Source organism: Megalopta genalis, chromosome 6 (assembly GCF_051020955.1).
Source record: "Megalopta genalis isolate 19385.01 chromosome 6, iyMegGena1_principal, whole genome shotgun sequence".
Classification (NCBI taxonomy): domain Eukaryota; kingdom Metazoa; phylum Arthropoda; class Insecta; order Hymenoptera; family Halictidae; genus Megalopta; species Megalopta genalis.
In genome coordinates this window covers 18,508,434-18,530,698 of record NC_135018.1, presented here as the reverse complement: position 1 = coordinate 18,530,698, position 22,265 = coordinate 18,508,434, and the positions used below count along the sequence as shown (strand labels likewise).

At 41.1% G+C, this 22,265-nt stretch overlaps 1 protein-coding gene and 1 long non-coding RNA gene across 5 annotated transcripts in view; one reads left to right on the top strand and one right to left on the bottom strand.

Moving 5' to 3' along the window:
* Nucleotides 1-22,265, bottom strand: part of LOC117218876 (uncharacterized) — a 56,687-nt gene that overhangs the window by 2,036 nt on the left and 32,386 nt on the right. For all 4 annotated transcript variants that reach the window (XM_033467596.2, XM_033467598.2, XM_033467597.2 and 1 more), the window contains 6 exons: nt 8,698-8,883; nt 7,884-7,991; nt 7,358-7,745; nt 2,686-5,448; nt 2,506-2,609; nt 2,320-2,419 (listed from right to left, as the gene is read on the bottom strand). In XM_033467596.2, the coding sequence (XP_033323487.2) occupies nt 2,320-2,419; nt 2,506-2,609; nt 2,686-5,448; nt 7,358-7,745; nt 7,884-7,991; nt 8,698-8,883 (3,649 nt within the window). The remainder of the gene's footprint in view (nt 1-2,319; nt 2,420-2,505; nt 2,610-2,685; nt 5,449-7,357; nt 7,746-7,883; nt 7,992-8,697; nt 8,884-22,265) is intronic.
* LOC117218884 (uncharacterized) lies at nt 598-1,657 on the top strand. Its single transcript, XR_013033604.1, has 2 exons — nt 598-1,130; nt 1,200-1,657. It is a non-coding gene; the product is annotated as an uncharacterized LOC117218884 (long non-coding RNA).

The window sequence follows — 22,265 nt, the reverse complement described above, 5'->3', positions numbered from 1 at the left end:
TCTTAATTGATCATGCTGCATTCTTCATTCATCATGCCGTACTATAGCAAACTAACTTTCACACATGCCACTAGAAGTAAGAAAGCTATATAAGGTAGTAATTATAATAATATAATTAGTATGTTACAATGATATAAACTATTCCATTAGAACTCGATAGCTGTTTATTAGTATCTGTTAGGGTTTCTTTACTTCTATAATTTGTACATAGAAATGAAATTAAAGGGTGCCTGTTTGTTATTTTTTTGTGTACGAATTGGACGGTATTTTGTTACAAAAATGAAATATATTGAGTATTCGTTGTTGCATTGCTAGGGCAAAACTATAAACAAGACGAAAATATGCATTATTATATAGGAAAATGAAAATTTGTATTGCATGCTTTCATCTTTGTAGGATCATGGGAGCGGGTGGGAAACCCCACGAGGTAATATGAGCTGTTACAATTTACACGCTCACAGTTACCGCATGAGATTACCCACTCTAACGCTACCAAATTATACGTGTGGTTTTAAGTATGGATATGTATGTATGCATCTATGTATGTATGTATGTATGCAAGTATGTATGTATATGTATGCATGTATATATGCATATGTGTGCGCGCGCGCGTGTGTGTGCGTGTGTGTGTGTATATGTATATACATATATACATACATACATCTTTTTCTAACGTATCCTATATTATTATAGCATGTACACATATGTATGTATGTACATATATCCGTAGCCAGAACATTCTGTGGACATAAAGTTTACGTTTGTTCGATTGGTATCGTACGATCGCAAATATAATCGACATAATTATACATACAATTGAGCGACAGGTGATCAAACATATAAATTTTAGAACTCAAGCGTATGATTTAGTAGTACTGCATAGTCATAATAACTAGCATCTTTTTTTTTCCAAGGACCAACCAGTAAATAGATAAGGTCACGGTGTTACCTAATAAGTCGCTTTTACATTGTATCGCGTGCGCACCGATAATTCGACCGCATGTTATGCAGATGTTGCAGATTCAAAGAGAAACCGTGGAATGCTAGATTTATTAGATAAATTGCAAAGAAAACGAAACGAAGAAACAAAATAAGAAGGATAGTAATTTCACATACATACAAAAAAAAAGGTAATGTACAATTCAATGGTTGGCTCGTATTCCATTTCTGGATGCGATAGATTGAGAATTTATGTTTAGAAATGTGGGAGGAAAAATAGTACCAGCACCAGTGGCAATGCATGGGCCAACGAGGATGTGATTTAGTGTGCTAAGGCGACGATCCAGTTCGTAGCCGGATACCAGCAAGAATCCTGGGCTATTCTCAAAATCCCAGAATTACCAGCTGATATTTGACTACGTAACCGGAGTTTCTATGTGTTTGCGCTTGCAGATTAGTCACAGATCGCACTCGAACCAATAATTCTAGAGTGGGATTTGAACCGCGTCACCAGTGCATAAACTAAAATGAGAGTGTACAATGGTTTTGCAGGTTGATATTATAGCAAGCTGTGGAAATATCGGGTCCAGTTGAACAATTTCATTACAATAGATACGTGCGCTTTTGGAAGATATTGTTACGAACGTATGCTAGATTTAGACTTTTTAATATTATCATCAGCGTGATTATACCTAATAAATATTATGTATTAACGACAGCGAGTGATCGCAAGATATCTCGTTGCTTTGAGTTTAAACCATCCGTCAGTGTCCTCGAAGGATAATACATATATATACCGCAACATAATTGAAAAAATTATTTACGCTTTCACCCAAGAATGATAATTAAGCAACAAAAAGATTAGGCACCGTTCAACCTAGAATGCTGAGTTACAGTATTTTTTTATAAAATGATTATTTTACACTTCATACAATAGAACCCTCTATCCAAATAAGCACGTGAATGTGTTATTTACTTACAGGTAGCAACGGTTTACGATTTCGTGTTTTGTATCGCGCGTTTAACAACAAATTAGAAAAATCTGTATTAAACAAATCGGCAGCGGACGTTTGAGCGTCGACGAGTTCTCGTATTAAAATTCCATAAACACGGTGTTACGTCAGCAAAAGTTCTTTTACGGTATCTTTTCATTGTGAAATTACGCTAACCATGCGAGATGTCAAAGTGGCAAGATGCAGGTAGAAAATAAATGTGAGAAATAATAATAATAATACTAATAATGATAATGATAATGATAATAATGCTAATAATAATAATAATGCTAATAATAATAATGCTAATAATGATAATGATGATGATAATGATAATAATAATAATAATAGTAATAATAATAATGATAACTATTACAAAGTCGAATACCTTCTTCGCTCAGCTGTTGGATACGTTCTGTTTTTTTGTCGAGCTGCTCGCTAAGTCTGGACGCTGCTTGTACGCCTTCTTTAGCTTCGGTTAATTGTTCCTATTAACAGGTATTAAAAATGACATTGAATGGGCAACACGATGAGAACACGGCTGAGAACCGTGTGTGGCGAAACCGATACACACCCTGATATTGATAATATCGTTGGCTAATTCTTCTTGTCTTCTATGCGATTCGTTCAGTTTCGCTCGAAGCCTCTCAGTAGCTGCTCGAATGTCTTTTTCTTTATCTAAAATATCAACGCGCCGTTAAAGAAACATGTTGGAATATGTCGCCGGTAATCGAAGGATTTAAAATATGTATACCTCGTTGGAATTGTTCCAAGACGATTTGCAAGTTGGTCAAAGACGCGGACTGCGACAAGATTTTATCTTCCGCGCTGGACAATTTATTTTGTATGTCGTCCCTTTGCTGAACGATCAGCGCCATTTGCTGCTGCAACGTTTCCACTTGTTGATTCGCCCTGATGTTAGCGGACGTGTACGCGGTCGAACTATTTTTCATTTTCTCCTCGGCTTGCTGCAGCTTCGCCTCCAATTCTTGCCTCGCTTCCTCCACGATCAGAGCTTCTTCCGTGTAAGTGGACTGGATTTCCACCAAGTGCGTTCGCAACCTTTCCAATTCCTTCTCCGCGTTCGCCTCTTTGTTCTGACTCTCGATCAGCTGATGCTGCATTATCCGGTGACTGGATTGCTCCTGAATCAAGGCGGCTTCCAGCGCGTTGCACTTCTCGTTGAGAACCGCGGTCTCTGCCAGAAGTCTGGTATGATCGACGATCCCGCAGGTTCCGCCGGTGTCCGATGCCTCGGCGTTCCTCAGACGCTGTTCAATCTCGCGCATCTGGCTCGTGATCCGTTCCAGTTCCAGCTTCATCGCGACCAGCTGGCTCGAAGATTCGTCCCTTTCCGCGGTCAAGCTCTGTATCTGCGCCACGTGCTCGTTCATCAGATGCGTCAGTCGTCGAATCTCGTCGTAATACTGCAAGCTTTCGTTGTGCTTCGCGGTAAGAAGGCTCACCAGCTCGTCCCTTTCCTTCGTCACGGCCGCGACATGGTCCCATCCCACTTCCGAGCTGTTCCTAGCAAGATCCATCGACGTCTTCAATATATTCAGCTCCTCGTCCTTCTCGCTGACCAAATGGGACAAGTTCTCGATCGTCTGCTTCGCCATGTCGGCCGACTCCGCCCTGACCTCGATCCCATGGAGTTCCCTCCGCGCTTCCGCAATTTCAGCCATCAAGCTCTCGTTCTTGTTCCTCAGGATCTCGTTTTCCTGCGCCATTCCCTTCAGAACCATCGACACTCGCTCTCTCTCTTCTCCCTCGTTGTCGACACGATTCGACAGCTCGTTGATCCGCGCCTGCAGACTCGCGGTCTCCTCTTCGAACTGTTTACATCTGGCCCGAAGATCTTCGTTCAGGATCCTCGAGCTTTCGTTGTCTTCGGTCAGCCTCCGGACGGTCGCCTGCAAATCGTTCTCAACAGCCGACTCGGACATCCGTTTCGACTCTTCTTCCCGCTTTCGTTTGTCGCGTTCGTTTCGAAGTCGTTCGTTCTCCGATTCCAGTTCCCCGGCTTTTCTACGCAACGAGCAAAGCTCGTTCTCCAACCAGACGTACTTTTCCTCGGTTTCTCGCAACCGTTTCACGATCTCGCTCAATTCCATCTCCCTGTTTGCCACAGCTGCCGCCAGTTCTTGCTGCTCCTGCTCGAGCAACGATTTCTCCGTGTTCACCAAGTCGATCTTATCGTTCGATTCGTCCTGAATGGCCGAGATCTGCTCGAAAAGGGAGTTTTTTTCCTTCGTCGAGCTCTCGTACTCTTGGCTCAGCCTCGCGATCTGGCTTTCCTTCAGACGTATCTGGTTCAACGCTTCGTCCAATTCTTTCCTCGTATTCAGGATATCGCGCTCGAAATGGTCCCTCTCGCAGGTAACACTGTCCAGTTGTTCTCGAAGATCATCGTCCTGCTTCTCCAGCGCCACTTGCTCCCGCCACTTCGAGATCTCGATTTCCAGCCGATCGTTCTTACGCGACAACTCCTCGTTATCCCTCTCCATTTGCTGTTTGGCTTCGACCAGAACCGACAAACTATCCTCCAGGTGCTTCCTATTCCGAGCAGACTCGCCCAGCTCGCGTTCAACCCGCTCCAGGTCGAGCTTCAGTTCCTCGACGTACGCGGCGTTCTCCTGGAAGTCTTTGCATTTGTTCAAGGTCGCGGTAAGCTGGTCCCGCGTCTCCTTGCCCAAGCACTCCAGATGCTCGATCTTCTCCTTAAGTTCGCTGTTCTCGTCCAAAGCGGCGAGCAGCCTGCGATTCAGATTCTCGAACGAGCCGTCGGTCTCTTCGACGCATTCAGGAATGTCCTCGAGTCGCCAGCCCGTCGATTTTTTCGTTTTAGCCAGCGTGATCGCGGATGCGGGCCCGCGACTACTCTCCTTTCGCAGCGCCTCGTTCTCCGCCCGAAGCTGCTCGAGCTGCTCGTGCAGAGACTCGGTTTCCGATTCCAACGAGGCGACGCGTTCCTCGCTGGCCTCCGGTATGGACGGCAGATTCAACTTCAAATCCTGGATCTCCAGCATCAGCGTGTCTATGTGCGTCTGCATCTCGTCGCACTCGATCTGCAGGCTTTCCTTCGTCTCGGCGACGTCCTTCAGCTCCCGGTTCAATTCCGTCAGCCTCTTCTCCAACATATCCTTCTTCCATTTCGCGTCGACGTATTGCCTGGCGACGGTCTCGAAGATCGACGCGTCCGGCTCCGGCTCCAGCGCCGCGTTCTTTAAGATCTCTTTCACCTTGGCGGCGAGTTCCTCGATCGTCGACTCGTTTTCTCGGCAGTTCTCCCGAACGGTTGTCTCTCCCGTGGCCGTGTTTTCCGCGCGAACAGTTTGGCAGAAACGTGTGACCGTTTCGACTCGGACACGTTTCGTCGTTTCGCCGCCGGTCAACGTGTTCTCCAGCTGGACAACCTTGTCCTGGGCCTGGTTGTAATCCACGTAGAGCTGCTCGTAAGCATTTTGAAGGCGTTGGTGCTTCTTCTCGATTTCCTCCTTGAGGGACAGCAGCTTTTCTGCAACACGAAAACAATTTCAACGGCGGTCTCGACACGGTCGTTAACCTTTTAGGTACGGCTGAATTCTGCGCGAGGCTATTTCTCTGGACGGCAGAGTTTGACGTGTACTGTACAGAGTCTGATACTGTATATACAGGATGTCCCAAAAATGTCTCGCAATCCGAAAGTGGCGGGTTCCTCGGGCCATTCGAAGCAACTTTTTCCTTTACAAAAATTTTCTCCGAGGCACCGTTAACGAGTTATCAACGAAAAACAGTGACCAATGAGAGGCGAGCTCGGCTGGCGCGGGGCGATCGAGCCAATGAGCGGAACTGGGCTTCGCGCGCTGGTTGGCTGGGCCGCCTCGCGTCAGCCGTACTCGATTCTTATTGGTCACTGTTTTTCGTTAATAACTCGTTAACGGTGCATCGGAGAACATTTTTGTAAAGGAAGAAGTTGCTTCGAATGATCCGAGGAACCCGCCATTTCCGGATTGCGAGACATTTTTGGGACACCCTGTAGACTGTTGTAAATCGATGCGAAGACAAAAGAAGTGTGAAACAATGCATATGAAGACGATTATTTGATTCGAACGATGAGCGAGTGAGCTACTAGAGCAAGCCACTATAGTGACGCGTCGTTCTGAAAGATGACATCCGCGAAAGCCACTATAGTGGCGTGTCGTTCTGAAAGATGACATCCGCGAAAGCCACTATAGTGGCGTGTCGTTCTGAAAGATGACATCCGCGGAAGCCACTATAGTGGCGCGTCATGCCTAAAAGGTTAAACGATTGAAATGTCATGTCGGTTAAGTTTACTAATCTAGTTTGATGGGAAACATTTTTTTGTTAAGCCATCGGAAGGGGTTGAAATGGGGACTGATTTGTGACTCACCCTGTGTATGGACATCTTTTCAAGCTTTTTTAAGATTGGACCGAACGAGTTGAATTTTTGGGGGTATCTTAGAAGATCTAGTTTGATAGACAATGTGTAACACAAAATTGTGCAGGAATAGCAAATACAAAAAAGAGACAAAAATATATAGACAAGTTTTTCAGAGTAAGATGATAAAATATCGAGACTTTTTTTTCTTACAGTTTTTGCTTGAAAGTTCTGGAAAACCCTGTAGTCTGTTGTAAATCGATGTGAAGCAAAAGAAGTGTGAAACAATGCATATGAAGACGATTATTTGATTCGAACGATGAGCGAGTGAGCTACTAGAGCAAGCCACTATAGTGGCGCGTCGTTCAGAGAGATGACATCCGCGAAAGCCACTATAGTGGCGTGTCGTTCTGAAAGATGACATCCGCGGAAGCCACTATAGTGGCGCGTCGTTCTGAAAGGTGACATCCGCGGAAGCCACTATAGTGGCGCGTCATGCCTAAAAGGTTAAACGATTGAAATGTCATGTCGGTTAAGTTTACTAATCTAGTTTCATGGGAAACATTTTTTTGTTAAGCCATCGGAAGGGGTTGAAATGGGGACTGATTTGTGACTCACCTTGTATATGGACATCTTTTCAAGCTTTTTTAAGATTGGACCGAACGAGTTGAATTTTTGGGGGTATCTTAGAAGATCTAGTTTGATAGACAATGTGTAACACAAAATTGTGCAGGAATAGCAAATACAAAAAGGAGACAAAAATATATAGACAAGTTTTTCAGAGTAAGATGATAAAATATCGAGACTTTTTTTTCTTACAGTTTTTGCTTGAAAGTTCTGGAAAACCCTGTAGTCTGTTGTAAATCGATGTGAAGCAAAAGAAGTGTGAAACAATGCATATGAAGACGATTATTTGATTCGAACGATGAGCGAGTGAGCTACTAGAGCAAGCCACTATAGTGGCGCGTCGTGCCTAAAAGGTTCAAGAGTTTCCTCGAAATCGAATTCGAGAAACACTGTTTCGATCTTCTCTCTCTGTACTCACGAATCGATTCCTCGTGCTGCTGATCCAGCTCCTCGACGCTCGCGAACAGCCTCTGGTTCTCTTCTTGTAGCTCGTCGATCTTCTTCTGGAACTCCGTTTCTTTGTTACTCGGGACGGCGTCGCACCCGGACCTCGTGGTCGAACCGGCGAGCTCGTTTTGGTCGAAATTGTTGTCGGGCTTGGAATGTTTCTCCTCGAAAACGGACTTTTCCTGCCTGCCGGTCTCGTTGCGCTTTTGCTGATTCTCGGTCTCCAACGCTCTCAACGCGGACCGCACGAGATCCTGCTTCTCGAGGGAGTTCAATTTCGACAGCACCGCGCGCAAATCGTTGGTCAACGCCGTTTCGTCCGGCTGTGCGCGTTTCGTGTTCCTCTCTGCCTCTCGGTTCTGATCAAATCCGAACAGAACCGATCCGAACGAAACAAAAGAAAAAACAAAATCATTTCGAGGTGCGGAAGAAGGCTTTTATTCCGGATTTAAACCGCGTTCGAATTCAACGTGATTTTTTTGTTTGCCACGTTCTACCTTTTCCTCCATTTGTATAATACGGTTCACCATGTCCTGCTTGGCTCGCAGAAATTCTCCTGTCTGATATCCGTCGGAGAGATCGTCTTTCAGAGAGGAATTGGTCACCTGCGTGAAACGAGACCTTCCTCAGAACGTTTTCTCGGGAAACGAAATATCGCATGAAATATCGCATGAAATATGCGTTATGAGATATGCCATGAAATCTCTGGATCGACGGTCGAACAAAGTGGAAATAATAATAATAATAATAATAATAATAATAATAATAATAATAATAATAATAATAATAATAATAATACGGTATATTCGGTTTCGATCGGTCGCGAACCGAATTCGGTCTCGTGATTTCGGCCAATAACGCGTGCAAGAGCATGCGCCAGGTTCAATGATATGCCAGAACGATACGATATCGATTAACGATAACGCGTAACGACATGCGTCGTCACGTGCACGTATGCGTGAAACGGTCCGCCCCGGTCGGTCGGGCGCGCGCGGTTAAAATTAAATGCAATTATCTCCAAACAATTACAATCGTAATCGTGTCTTTTATGGTCGCAATAATTAGTGGGACAGAGGAAACGAGCAACGTGATTATTAAACGGCCGGGGGGAAGGAGGATCGACGAGGGGGAGAGAAAGGAAGAAGGGCGCGCATATTGTTGCAGGAGTGGCCATCGAATCTCGGAAAAATTCTTTTCGAATAATGTAAAGAGCTATTTATTTGGGGGCAACGGCATTGTGCTTTCTTTCTAAGCGAATGTAAAGTAAAACCGACGTGTTCGAAAAGGTACGAACGCGGTCCGATATCTTACCACTTGAACGCGTTTCAATTCGGTCTCCAATTTAGTCTCCAATTTGGTCTCCAGCTCGCGTATCCTCATGGCGGCTTGCGCCAGTTGTTCTTGCAGCTGCCGATTCTGGTTTTTCGAATTACGGTTCTTGGTGGACACCGGATCCCAGAAGAATGCTTCGTCGTCGTCATCTTGGTGGCTGCCGTTCTGCAACGAGGAAAAACAATCGCGACGTCAAGCATTTTTCTCGAGGAACAAAATCGGGAAACAAAAATTGACAGAATTTTCTTTACGTTCTACATCGTATCGTATGCTTACGATATGTTACGTGCTTTCGTTTTCATGTTCGTTTATCATTCGTTTGTTCACGGGCGAAACCGAGAGAAGCGCGAGAAAAGGCGATACATAGGGCGAAACGAAATAAAAATGATACGAAAGAAAATGTCGTCGCTCGTAGAGATTGGTCAAGCGATTATTTGTGTATCGTACAATATTTCTGCAGCAATAGAGTTTCAGACTTTCAGGGTTTGTTCGATTCGGACCGATATGCTGCGCGATGGTTCACAGAACGAAATAGTGTGTGATTTCTTAACACTAATCTAAAAAATAATTAATTTTTGCTGTAATATCATATCTCAAACGACAAAATTAAATAAAGCAGTTATTTCTAATCGTCACATATCCACGTTTCAAACTTCCCACCACCTATTTTTGTACTCAAAATAGTTTATAATTTATGGTGAAGAACTTCCAAATAAATTGTTTAATTACACTAACCGTTTCTATCGTGTTCCAACAAGACGTTAGTAACAAGATCGAGTAACATTATCTTTAAAATTTCAATAAATGAAAATTCTGTTAACAGGCTTCCGGTAAATCAAGTGTTAAGGAATAGATTTGTCATTTGATTTTTCTATTTAACACTAAACCTACCGCGGTCAAAGTGACCGCTTTCTTATTTTGCAATTCTGCAAAGTTCCGAGACTTTTTCGTGGAAAACGCTTGAATAAGTCATCAGGTCTACCGGAAAGTTCTGTCCGTTTAAGAAATGAAAGGAAATAATAGATTTTTCATAAATTTAGTAATATTTATTGTACAGTATAATTTCCGTCGTTACTTATGACCTCTTGCCAGCGTGATGGCAATTTGTGAGCAACATTGTTCAAAAATATATGTCTCAAATGAACATGTGCGTACCTATCGAAATTTGCAATGACATTATCAGACAGAACTTTCCCCCCGGTAGACCTAATATATTATTGGAGGAAGTTTTATAATAAAAACTTTACGAATTCCAAATAAATTCGGTCTTCTCACTTTTGCGAGAAGCAGTACAACGCCAGTTAGTATCACTGCTTGGTAGGTTTAGTGTTAAATGTTTCAATCAAAAAATATTTCAATACAAAGAAATACGGTATTCGATAAATTGAATAAACGTCAAGAGGTATCTATTGGGTTGGCAACTAAGTAATTGCCGATTTCAGTTATAAATGTCTCTCACTCCCATTTTTGTGATATCCGTAAATGTTATATTATAAAATTATTATTATTATTATCATTATGTTATTTTTTATTATCCGTGAATGTTAGCAACTGGACAAATTGAATGCAACGATCAAGGAAAAGCGACCACAATGCTATAGTTAGCTTGCTGACTTTTTTAACACCCAAGAAATATAGTTCAAATGTTATTTTAGTTTTCTAAAATGGCACCAAAGTGGTACCACCGGCATACAACAGATAGTTTTTGCATGGCACCAGCGTGGTGCCACCGGACGGCATAGTGTTAATATTGAAACCAATAAAAGGATTAGCTTCAGTCTCAACGAGGAGGTTTTGATAATATATTGGGTTGGCAACTAAGTAATTGCCGATTTCAGCTATAGATGTCTCTCACTCCCATTTTTATGATATCCGTAAATGTTATATTATAAAATTATTATTATTATTATTATGTTATTTTATATTATCCGTGAATGTTAGCAACTGGACGAATTGAATGCAGCGGTCAAGAAAAAGCGACCAGAATTGGTCGATCGTAAAGGTGCCATTTTCCAGCAGGACAATGCTAGGCCGCACACGTCTTTGTCCACTCGGCAAAAATTGATGGATATTGGTTGGGAATTGATGTTACACCCACCATATAGCCCTGATCTCGCGCCATCGGATCACCACTTATTTCGATCCCTGGACAACTCCCTTCGTGGTAAAACTTTTAACGATGATGACGCTGTAAAATCTCACTTAACTCAGTTTTTGACCGAAAAGGATCAGACTTTCTACGAGCGTGGAATTTTCAAGTTGTCGGAGAGATGGCAAAAGGTCATCGAACAAAATGGAAAATACATTACAGATTAAACTTCGTTCCAAGTAAAAAGAAATTTTTTATTTCATTGTACAAATCGGCAATTACTTAGTTGCCAACCCAATAAATTCGATTCGATGGTAGATCGATGGCGGCTTCTCGTCTACGAAATCACGCGGACCGTGACAACGGTGACGTTCGTTCCGAGACCTCGGTAGTAACGCAGGATGCGACTACCGAGGCACCGGATGATTAGTAACTTGGTATTGTTATGCAGGTTTACATAAGAGGCTCATGGTATCAGCAATGTGCCTAGTATGGCGCTGTTCGACCGCATGCCTGGTCGACAAAAAAAGAAATATGTATATGAAAGAAGAAAAAAGAACGGCCAATGAGAGAAGGAGGTGGATAAGAAGATGGAGAAGGAGGTGGAGAAGACGACGAAGCCGAGGAAGGCGATCGAGTAGAAGGAGGTCGAGGAGGTCGAGGAGGAGGCGCAGGAGGCGATAGGTGGGAGCACACTTATGCAATAGAAATTACGAGCGGTTACAAAGTTTTCGAGTAAGAGAAAGAAGCCTGTAACTATCTATTACATATCGGGGAATCCGAGCGGCGCGTTCGGTTTTTAAAATTGCCCCCCTGGCCTCTTTTCTCGAATGGAAACGATGTCAAGAATCCACAGTGATTTTACAGTGAACCTTGCTTAACAGTGAATCGAAACTTTACAAGCCTTGTCTCGTTTCATAGGAATCGCCTGAATCATGTAATCCTCCCGCGAGCACCGTAAAATGCGTTTATGCGTTCTCGCCGACCGTTTTTTTTAATCGTTTCATCCATTCGAGGGCCGTGCTCGCATTGCTGCGGGACCAGAACAATGATATTGTTCCGTGGACAATATCGGCAGCGCCAATAGGCAGAGCAAGCTCGAGTTCGATTAGCACGAAGACGCGCAACTTTCGTTCGATCACGATCGCGATTACGATTGCGCGGCCGAGGGAAGCTGTTGCGACAATTGCGGACCACTAATCGCGACCAGAAAAATATTATTTCGTTCACTTATTCACGGGAAAAATCCTTTATCGCAAGAGAAGACGTTACATAGGGTAAAAAGAAAATTCAAAATTACACGAAAGAAAATAGAATTTTGTCATCGTTGCGTCGAACTGACGCGCCGATCTTTACCGGACAGTTTTATATCTTCTCTCTGCTGAAATATCGAAACCGAAGAAACGTTTCCGATTGCGTCTATATTCCAAATTCTAGATTCTAAATTCCAGATTCCAGATTCTAGATCGTCGGTGAAACTGCTCGGTGTCTTTCTTGATCGATTCCAAAGTCCTTCGCGGCGCGCGCATTACCATAATTCTATACAAATTATTCAATGAGCCGTTGTGGTAGTCGCGCATCGCCCAGACAAAGGACTACAAAACGGTTTTTAATCTGACATAAGTTTCCCCCAAGATTCACCTTTTGACCGGCCTTTATGTTGTCCAAAGTTCTTTCTAATCTAAAAGTCAATTCGCAGTATACATATTTTCCATTTCGAGCCGCATAATGTGAACAGCGACGATGTCAATGTTGCGCGACTCGAGCTTTCTGCTTTTGCCTCGGTTCCGAGTTCCGAGTTCCGAAGTTCCAAGTTAACAGACTAACAGCTCCGCCCCGACAAGGATGCTCCGTTTAACGCGCGATCGGGCCCTATCTATGCATGCACATACATATATCCTATCGTGTCATTGATCTCTCGGAAACCGAACGCTTTCGGAATTATTTACGAAATTCGTTCGACGTTCTAAATAGGTAGGATTGCGCGCACGTTCCGATGAATAAGAAACGAGCCAAGAATTCCTCTCGAATAATTTATTTCGTAACGTCCGTCGAATTGCGTTACATATTTAATAAGATTACGCGAGCGTTAAGAAATCTAGTTCGCATCAAAATATTTTATTCCGGCGAGATTTACCTTCGAACGTTCGATTCGGTGTTCGATCGAATGCTGGTTTTCCAGGCTTTCGGGCGATCGTCGTTCTCTTCGCGATATCTAGTTTCCCCGAGGAAAGCGAATCAATGTTTTGATTGGCCAGTTAGTTGTTTCTTTTTTTCGACGAGTACACTCGACGTGATAACGTAAAATTTTCTGATAACGTAAAATCTTTTGATTAATCTTCGAAAGAATTTAATAATTTAATTTATATAAATTTTAATAATTCATTGTTAAATATATTGATTTATAAAAAAATTTATTTAAACAATTGATATATCGTTATAATGATTAAATTAGTAAATTTAAGCTAATTTAGACTTAAGCTAATAAATAATTTTAAGGAATTCGGCAAAATAATTATATTCACCTGTTTATCAAAAACATGTCTTTTTGGGTATAATGAAAATTTGCACAATGAAAACTTTAAATCGCTGCGGTATTTTGACTGTACGAAGGTAGCATAATCATTTGTCTTTTAATCGAGGACTAGAATGAAGGGGTTAATGAGATATAAACTGTCTAAAATTAAATAAATAATTTAGATTTTAAGTAAAAATACTTAGATTTAATAAAGGGACGAGAAGACCCTATAGAATTTAATACATTTATTATTTTAGTATTAGTATAATGATAAATTATAATATGTTAAAATCTTCTTCGCGACGAGTATACTCGTGAGAAACGGTTAACTGATTCAGAAAAATACTCTTTCTTCAATTATAATAATATATTTCATAAAAGTGTTGCATCGAAGCGCGCACGATCTTCAAACTTTTTCAAATACGTCGAGCGTTGTCTACCGTAACTATAGGATCGACGCCAATGGAAAGCGCGACGAGATGACGCTGCGCCAGCAGTGGCGTGGCGACGTGATGCGCAGTGGGACGTCTACCGGGTGAACTTGATAATTCTGAACTGCAACGGCGACGCTTCGTCAGAGTAGTTCAGAATCGTAACCCTATGCCGCTGTGCGGAATTGCCGCGCATGCGCCGCCTGTCCCCACTCCTTGCGTAGCGACTTTTCGCGTGTACACTGAGAGCATCGCTGGGGAGAAGATTAACCCTTTGCACTCGAGTGGTGACTCTGAGGCGACACTAAAATCGTTAGTTCGCGTTCTAAGATAATTTTTATATTAACGTAATAATAAGGTAATATTAACGTAATAATATTATATTAACGTAATAATAAGGTAATTTTTATATGAAATTTAAAAAATCGGTAAAAGTGTAACTGCGATCGCAAGTTATCGCAACATTCAATTTCATACGCATAAAATACGCTTTGTCGTATAAAATGGAAATACCATAAGTCGGAAAAATTTATTTTAGATTTACGGTTAAAATGGCTTCGAGTGCGAAGGGTTGAAGATTCGATAGAGTAGAAGCAGACGAAGAAATTGAAGTCTGAAACGCGAAACGGAAACCAAAACCAACGCGAGAATGTCCGTAATGTTTTTGCATATATGTATCTATTATGTACTCTGTGATAACTTGAAAGCGACGAATGAACGTAAAATCATTGCATCGATGGATGAGCCGACGACGAGTCAAAGCGATTCGGTGTCTCATCCTTGCATACTATTTGCTCGAGATCCCTTCGGATATGCGACTGATATCGATACACATACCGTTACCGTTACCGTTACCGATAGCGAGAGCGAGGACGAAAGCTGTACCCACACCGATATCGATACCGAAATCGAAATCGAAATAGAGGAAACGCTTTCGCGTTCGATTTCGAGAATGGTAATCGATGCGCGCACTTTATGCAGCCACCTCGGTCGAATCGATTCTGATACCGATCCCGGTTGAGGCAACGAGACTAACCGACGTTCGATACCTTCTTGGATTTCAGAAAACACGAAAATTGTCGTAACGTATTATTTCATTATTTATTATATTATCTTATTTATTATTATTATATTATATTATTGTTATAATATAATATAGTATAATATAATATAGTATAATATAATATAATATAATATAATATAATATAATATAATATAATATAATATAATATAATATAATATAATATAATATAATATAATATAATATAATATAATATAATATAATAATAATATAATAATATAATATAATAATAATAAATATAGTAATATAATATTAATAATATAAATATATTATATTATTATATTATTATTATATTATATATTATTTATTATATTATTTCATTATATTATTCGTATTGCATAATTTCATTTTCTTTTCAACGCTCGCTTATTTCTTTTTGTACGCAAACAGCGGATTTTTCTCGTTTACATGGACTCCACCGGACGAGCGAACAGCACCGAGATAATTACAAGACGAAAAAGGGAGAGAACCGTAAGCCGTCGAGAAGATCGTTCGTTGAAAAGAAATCGGTCCGGAGACACGTTAATAATAATTGGTGTAGTCTTACATTTTGACACGTTGAAGCAGCGAGGCGTCGCGACGCGACGCGACGAGGCTTGCTCGCACGCGCGTCTCCCAAAAGGGGGTAAATTCTAATGAATATGAAAGAGGCCTCCGTTAGGTCAGGTCAAGGAATAATGCATCGTTTGACTTGCATGCGGCCAAGCGACAAAAGTTTCCTTCTTTTTTCCATTACGGCATGCGTGTGTGTGGTTGCTGTCACCTTGAGCACTTGGTTTCTTGCGATTACGACAGCCAGGCTCTCCCTGTAGCAATTCTTACCATTAATAACTTGACGCTTCGAGAAACGTCATAGAACGTCTTTTTTATTCCTATCCGCTCACGATTCTACGTACAATATCGTGCCGTCGTGCATCGCGTATCTGGATCGCGTTAGGATACTAGTGTTGTGTGTGTGTGTGTGTATTTATTTGCTTTATTTCTTTACATATTTACTGACCGACTATAAACCGTTTGATTTTTTATTGACATAAAGTTAGTTATACGTTGAATTGAAAATATATCGATGCAGCTACAATATTTATTAACATTTACAAAAATCCTATTCTGGCAGTTGAACTGATCGAATAAAATCCTATGCTGTTTCTAAAAGAGGATTACTTCGTAAAGATATATATATATATATATATATATATATATATATATATATATATATATATATATATATAGAGAGAGAGAGAGAGAGAGAGAGAGAAAGAGAGAGAGAGAGAGAGGATTACTTCGTAAAGATAGATATATATATATAATAAGTAATATAGAGTAATATATAGTAATCTATAATTATATATATTATAGATTACTATAGATTACTCTATATTATAGATTACTATAATATTATAGTGACTATATGTATATATCTACCTTTACGAAGTAATCCCCCCCTCTCTCTCTCTCTCTCCCTCTCTCTCTCTCTCTCTCCCTCTTTCTCTCTCTATAATATATATATATATTCTATATACTACACTCTATATATATATATAGAATAGAGTATATTTAAACGAACTACCTATGTATGTATGTATGTATGTATGTATGTATGTATATTTGTACGTACGTTTGCATATGTTTGTATGTATGTATGTATGTATATATTTATGTTTGCATGTATGCATTTGTGCATGTATGTATGTAGGTATGTACGTACATATGTCTGTAGATCGCGTCTTTTCCTGACCAGTTCATCGACACCTTCTCTTATTATGCTAAAATCAACCAGTTTTCCCCCCCCCCTTCTGCCATCTTTTCTTTTCCTTTCTTCCACTCCCATTGTATTGGGTAGTCCATTCAAAGATACACACATACGTACGCTGTTTGAACAGGGATCCGCGACTATTTGGGTTTCCGAGGCTAATTAGAGGCGATTCAAACAAAATTTACGACTTTCCGGATCTTAATTCCTTCTATTTTCCAGCTTATTCTACAGTATAAATGCCGGCACATTATTGAAATTTGAAATTCTATTGCCTTCGAGGTGAAACAGGAAGTTTAAATAGTTTCCAACGACGCGGTGAACACGCACAATTCTAATTTATGTAACTAGTAGACAGGATAACTATGCATCGTCTATATCGAAATTGCTATTCGGCCCATTCTTAATTTATACGAACGATCTACTCAATTTATTTGATCCACGCTTCGCACACGACTTACGTTCGGTCAGAATATCAAGCAGTGCTATTATTATTATTAATATTATTATTATTATTATTATTACTATTATTATTATCATTATTACTGTTACTATTATTATTACTATTATTATTATTATTGTCTATTTATATTGTCTTATAATATCAAGCAGTGCTATTATTATTACTACTACTACTACTACTACTATTATTATTATTATTGTTATTATTATTATTATTATTATTATTATTATTACTATTACTATTACTATTATTATTACTATTATTATTATTATTATTGTCTATTTAGTATCTATGGGTGAACAGCCATAAAAACACAATAAGTTTGTAGCGGATGGTTAAAAAATAACATGAGAGTAAGATAAAAGCGGATGTTACAAAAGATCACAGAAAATTTTGGCTTGTCATATCTCGTACACAACAGAGCGTTTAAAGTCGAAAAACAACTTTCAGATCTTACGGTCTGAGGCGTAAGGCGTGGATGCATAAGCAGACTCTTCGTAAGTCAACTAGGAAACCTCGATGTTCGTAGTTCCGTTTGCGAATGTTCCAAGAACTGCCGCGAGAAAGAACGTCGGTCGACCTGCGCGCGACACTTCGAAGGCACGTTTCTCATTACGTTATGGATAGCTCGGAGTAATAATTTGTCGATCCTAACAAACTGTGCACACCGTTGACGCAACAACGATAACGATCCTCCTCTGTTTTTCATCGATACGTTAAGCTGCTCGATGCCCTGTTTACTCTGCGCGTATATATGTACACGTATACAGGTAAGAGATGTGTTACTAAAAAATTGAAACCATATGTCGCCAAAGGTCTTTGACGCGTATCGAGAACACAATGCGGTCGCGACAATGTAGATTTATAGATGCGCGTAGAATGTAGAAGCTCGCGTCGAACGACGATACGCGATGGTTACCGTTGCAAATCAAACAAATTGACGCGAACACTTGCAATTGTTAGCCGGACGGATGACGAGTCGACAAAACGTTAATCGTGCAGGGTGCTAGGATATTTTACTGTTCTCATCGCGTTCAAAGCTTCTTTTACCGTGCCGATCCCCGTTCGAATTCTGACTCTGAACTACGGCAGCGACACCTGACACCGACTTCGACTCCGCTTTTCTATCACTACAGTAATGTCTCCTTAACTGACGCACAGGTTGTGCTCAAAAATGGACAATTTGGGAAGAGGAGATACGATTATTCGAGCTTTGCGGTTTATTATTTATAGTTATAAATTGTCCACAATTATAAGAACTAGCCGCAAGGATCGAATAATCGTGTCTCCTCTTCCCAAATTATCCAATTTAGTGGACAAACTGAGCGTCGGTAAGGGAGACATTACTGTACGCGGAACAACGTATAGTCCTCGCGCGACAAGAAGGCGCCTTTGTGCTTATATTCCCCCCACCCCCACACCCTTATTAGCTGCCCCACTGCCGCGGCATTCGATCGCTATTGGCCGAGAATGGCGGCGAAGATCGTCGTCGGTCAATTCATATTATTCGGGAAGCGCGAAGAGATTCGATTATTTCATAATTTTTACAGTAATGTCTCTCTAATTGACGCTCCACAAAAATGGACAATTTGGGAAGAGGAGACACGATTATTCGAGCCTTGCGGTTTATTATTTATAGTTATAAATTGTCCACAATTATAAAAACGAGCCGCAAGGCTCGAATAATCGTATCTCCTCTTCCCAAATTATCCATTTTAGTGGACGATCTGAGCGTCAGTAAGGGAGACATTACTGTACATAGTAGAATTATGATAGCGGAACTGGTTCCTGTGGAGCGTGGAATGACCGATTTCTGTGTCTTTCGTTCGTTGTATGGCATAATTCGCTTTATGTTTAATATAATAATAATAATAATAAGATATTTTATTTACGGGGTTATTTACTCTTTAGTCTAACGAATATTACACTCTCTCTTATACTATATATACTATACTATACTATACTATACTATACTATACTATACTATATAATACTACACTCTTTAGGTTAACGAATATTACATTGCATTAAACTTTATATTTGTCGAATAAGACGTGTTAAATGTTTTTATTCGAATATAAACAAAATAAAAGAATAAAATTGAATATGTTTGAATATTACGTATCTAGAGTTGTAGGGTTGCGGAGTCGGTTCCCGCGGATGTGACCAATCGCTGCGCTTCTTTGGATTCTTTTCGGGCATGATTCACTTTGGATTTATCGAATAGAACGTATCGAACGTTTTAAATTCGTAAAAGATTGGAACAACGATAATTGCGAAGAATTGCGGTAGCAATTGTTTTCGAACCGATTAAAGTTCCAGATTAATTGAATCTTCGTTGATCCGGTTGGCAGGACACGAGATTATCCGAACGACTAACCATGTTTCCTGTTTCTTTTGACACTTAGCCAACCGAACGGGGAGATCTCCTCGTTTTAAATTCAGTCGGTTGACGACCGAATGGATGATTGATGAAAAATGAGAAACGATTGCTTAATTTTATTAAGATTTGCAAGAGGTACGAATGCTGAAGAAGTGATCAATGCCATATAAGTTAGCTTCATAATTTTCGTTTAATCGAATGAAATATTTCAATTTTATTCAAATTTCTGAGGTTCCTAGCGCGATCGTGGAAGTATTAACCCTTTGCACTCGAAACCATTTTAACTATGAATCTAAATTCATTTTTCTGACTTACGGTGTTTTCATTTCACACGACAAAGTGCATTTTATGCATGTAAAATTTAGTCTTGTGACTCGTACAACAATTAGACTTTCAAGTATTTTTCATATCTAAGCTTTTACAATATAAAAATTACCTTGGAACGCGATGTGATAATTTTAGCGGTGCCTCAGGGTCACCAATCGAGTGTAAAGGGTTAAAATCGAAGCTTCGAAAATCGAACCGAAGATTTCCCGAACACTTAGACGGTCGCAACAAGTGCTCACGCTCGAATCGTAGTCGTAGACATACTCCGCTTATGGTGCCGTGTTGCGGTGACACGCACCCAAGCAGAAATTGTGCGGGGAAACAAAAACCCGAATAAATAGAAATCAAATTCTGAACAAAGATATTAAGCGTCCGCATAATTTCTGCTCCCGTAAGTGAACCCGCGGCAGCGTGGATTTGCATAATGATAAGCAGCAACGTACCGACTAATCGCAATCGCAATCGCAGTCGCAGTCGCAGTCGCAATAGTTTCCCGTAAAATGTGCTTCCCGTGCAATCTTCGCCGCCCTTTAATATACGCATTGCACAAGTTACTCGAACGACTGCACATCGCTGTAATACGTTACAATCGCAAATAAACCTCGGAATAGGTGGAGACTGTGTATTCTACGAGTGCAAACAGCGATAGCGGACGCGAAGGATTATATTCACTTTTATACATATGGTCTGCCGATGTACGCCGAGGTCTTCCAGCCAGTACTAATTATAATCCCGCCGAGATAAATGACGGTAAAACTTCAAACATGGTGACGAATCGTTGCAGCATTATTAAATAGATACTGATCACTCCGCATCGAGTGAATCACGCGCTGTACAGGGTGTCCCGAAAGTGACTCGTAATACGGAAATGGAAGGTTCCTGAAGTGATTCGAAGCAACTTTCTCCTTAGCGAAAATGCGATCCGCGGCTTTGTTTACGAGTTATTAACGAATAAACGGTGACCAATGAGAGGCGAGCTTGGCTTTCGCGGGGCAGCCCAGCCAACGAGCGCACGAAGCCCAGTTCTGCCGATTGGCTCGGTCGTCTCGCGCCTCTCAGCTGATCTCGCCTCCTATTGGTCGCTGTTTTTTCGTTAATAACTCGTAAACAAAGCCGCGGATTGCATTTGCGCCAAGGAGAAAGTTGCTTCGAATCACTTCAGGAATCTCCTATTTCCGGATTGCGAGACATTTTTCGGACACTCCGTAGATGCGGCAAAAGGCAGCGACTGCCTCGTCGCAGTCTCGTTGTTTCAATTTCGACCACGAAGTTCCGTTGTTCATCATTCGACTGCGGAGATGTTTATGCAAAATAAGAACGTTCTTGCTCGGTTCCAACAATCGATCTCAAAATATTTATCATTAATCGAAATATTCGTGCGAAATAATCGACTGGATTGTTCGGTGGTGTGTCAAAGCGAGCACGTACACAAAATACACACATACCTACGTGTGTTTACGAAGTAGATAAACGTATGTATACGATACAGAGCACACGCGTGCACGCGCGCGTACACGCATAGGCGGAACCGTACGGTAAAAGAACGGTAGATAGCGAGCGTGGGAAAGGAAGCTCCTATCAATGACTGCGTAAACGTGCACTATTCTAATCTGGTCGGAAAAGAGATCGAACACGATGTTCTCGGAACTTTTTCTCGAGCGCGATATTATCTAAGAATCAATAACGATTTATCGGGCAGGAAGAAACGGCCGCGAAGCTCCATTATAAAACGATGAGCAATTTAACGGGAAGAAGAACTTTTAAGCCCGATAACAGGTGGCTTTTCTTGTGTTTTTTCAACCGAGAAGCAAGCGGCGACGTTTCGAGACGATCGAACCGGGACGAACACGAAACGGGACTGCGGTTGAGACCGATTGTGAGACTGGGACGCGAGAAGCTACGGGGACGGGACGTCGAATGTAAGCAGATGCTACTCAATATTCTAACGCGAGCTATGTCAACACGGCCCGTAATAAAACCTCCATTACGCTGTCCGTATGTGTCCACGTGCTTTGTTTTAATCGTCCAGAGTCTAGAGACTCCATTGTGCCAGTCGACGGAGCGCCTGGAAAATTCAATTGGATTGTGTTGTGTCTGTTGGTGCCGCGACAAACGAAGCTCTTCTCGACGATCGACCTGTTACGAAAATCGTTCTCGCACACTACATTGTATATACATACACGCGTTGCTTTCAAATCGTGTATTTCTTACCTTGGTTCTACGATCTAGAAATGTTATTCGCAGATCCTAGTGCGGTACAGCTTGCTCGGACTGTTTGCACCACTTCAAACATGTTTCATGCATTATACGGACCATTAATATTTTCCTGTGATGCGCGGCTTAATCATTTGCATATGTATATACAACATGATTTTCACAATCATTGTTTATATATATATTCCTTAGATCATTTGAAGCAACTTCTTCCTTTACAAAAATGTTCTCCGAGGCACCGTTAACGAGTTATCAACGAAAAATAGTGACCAATAAGAATCGAGTACGGCT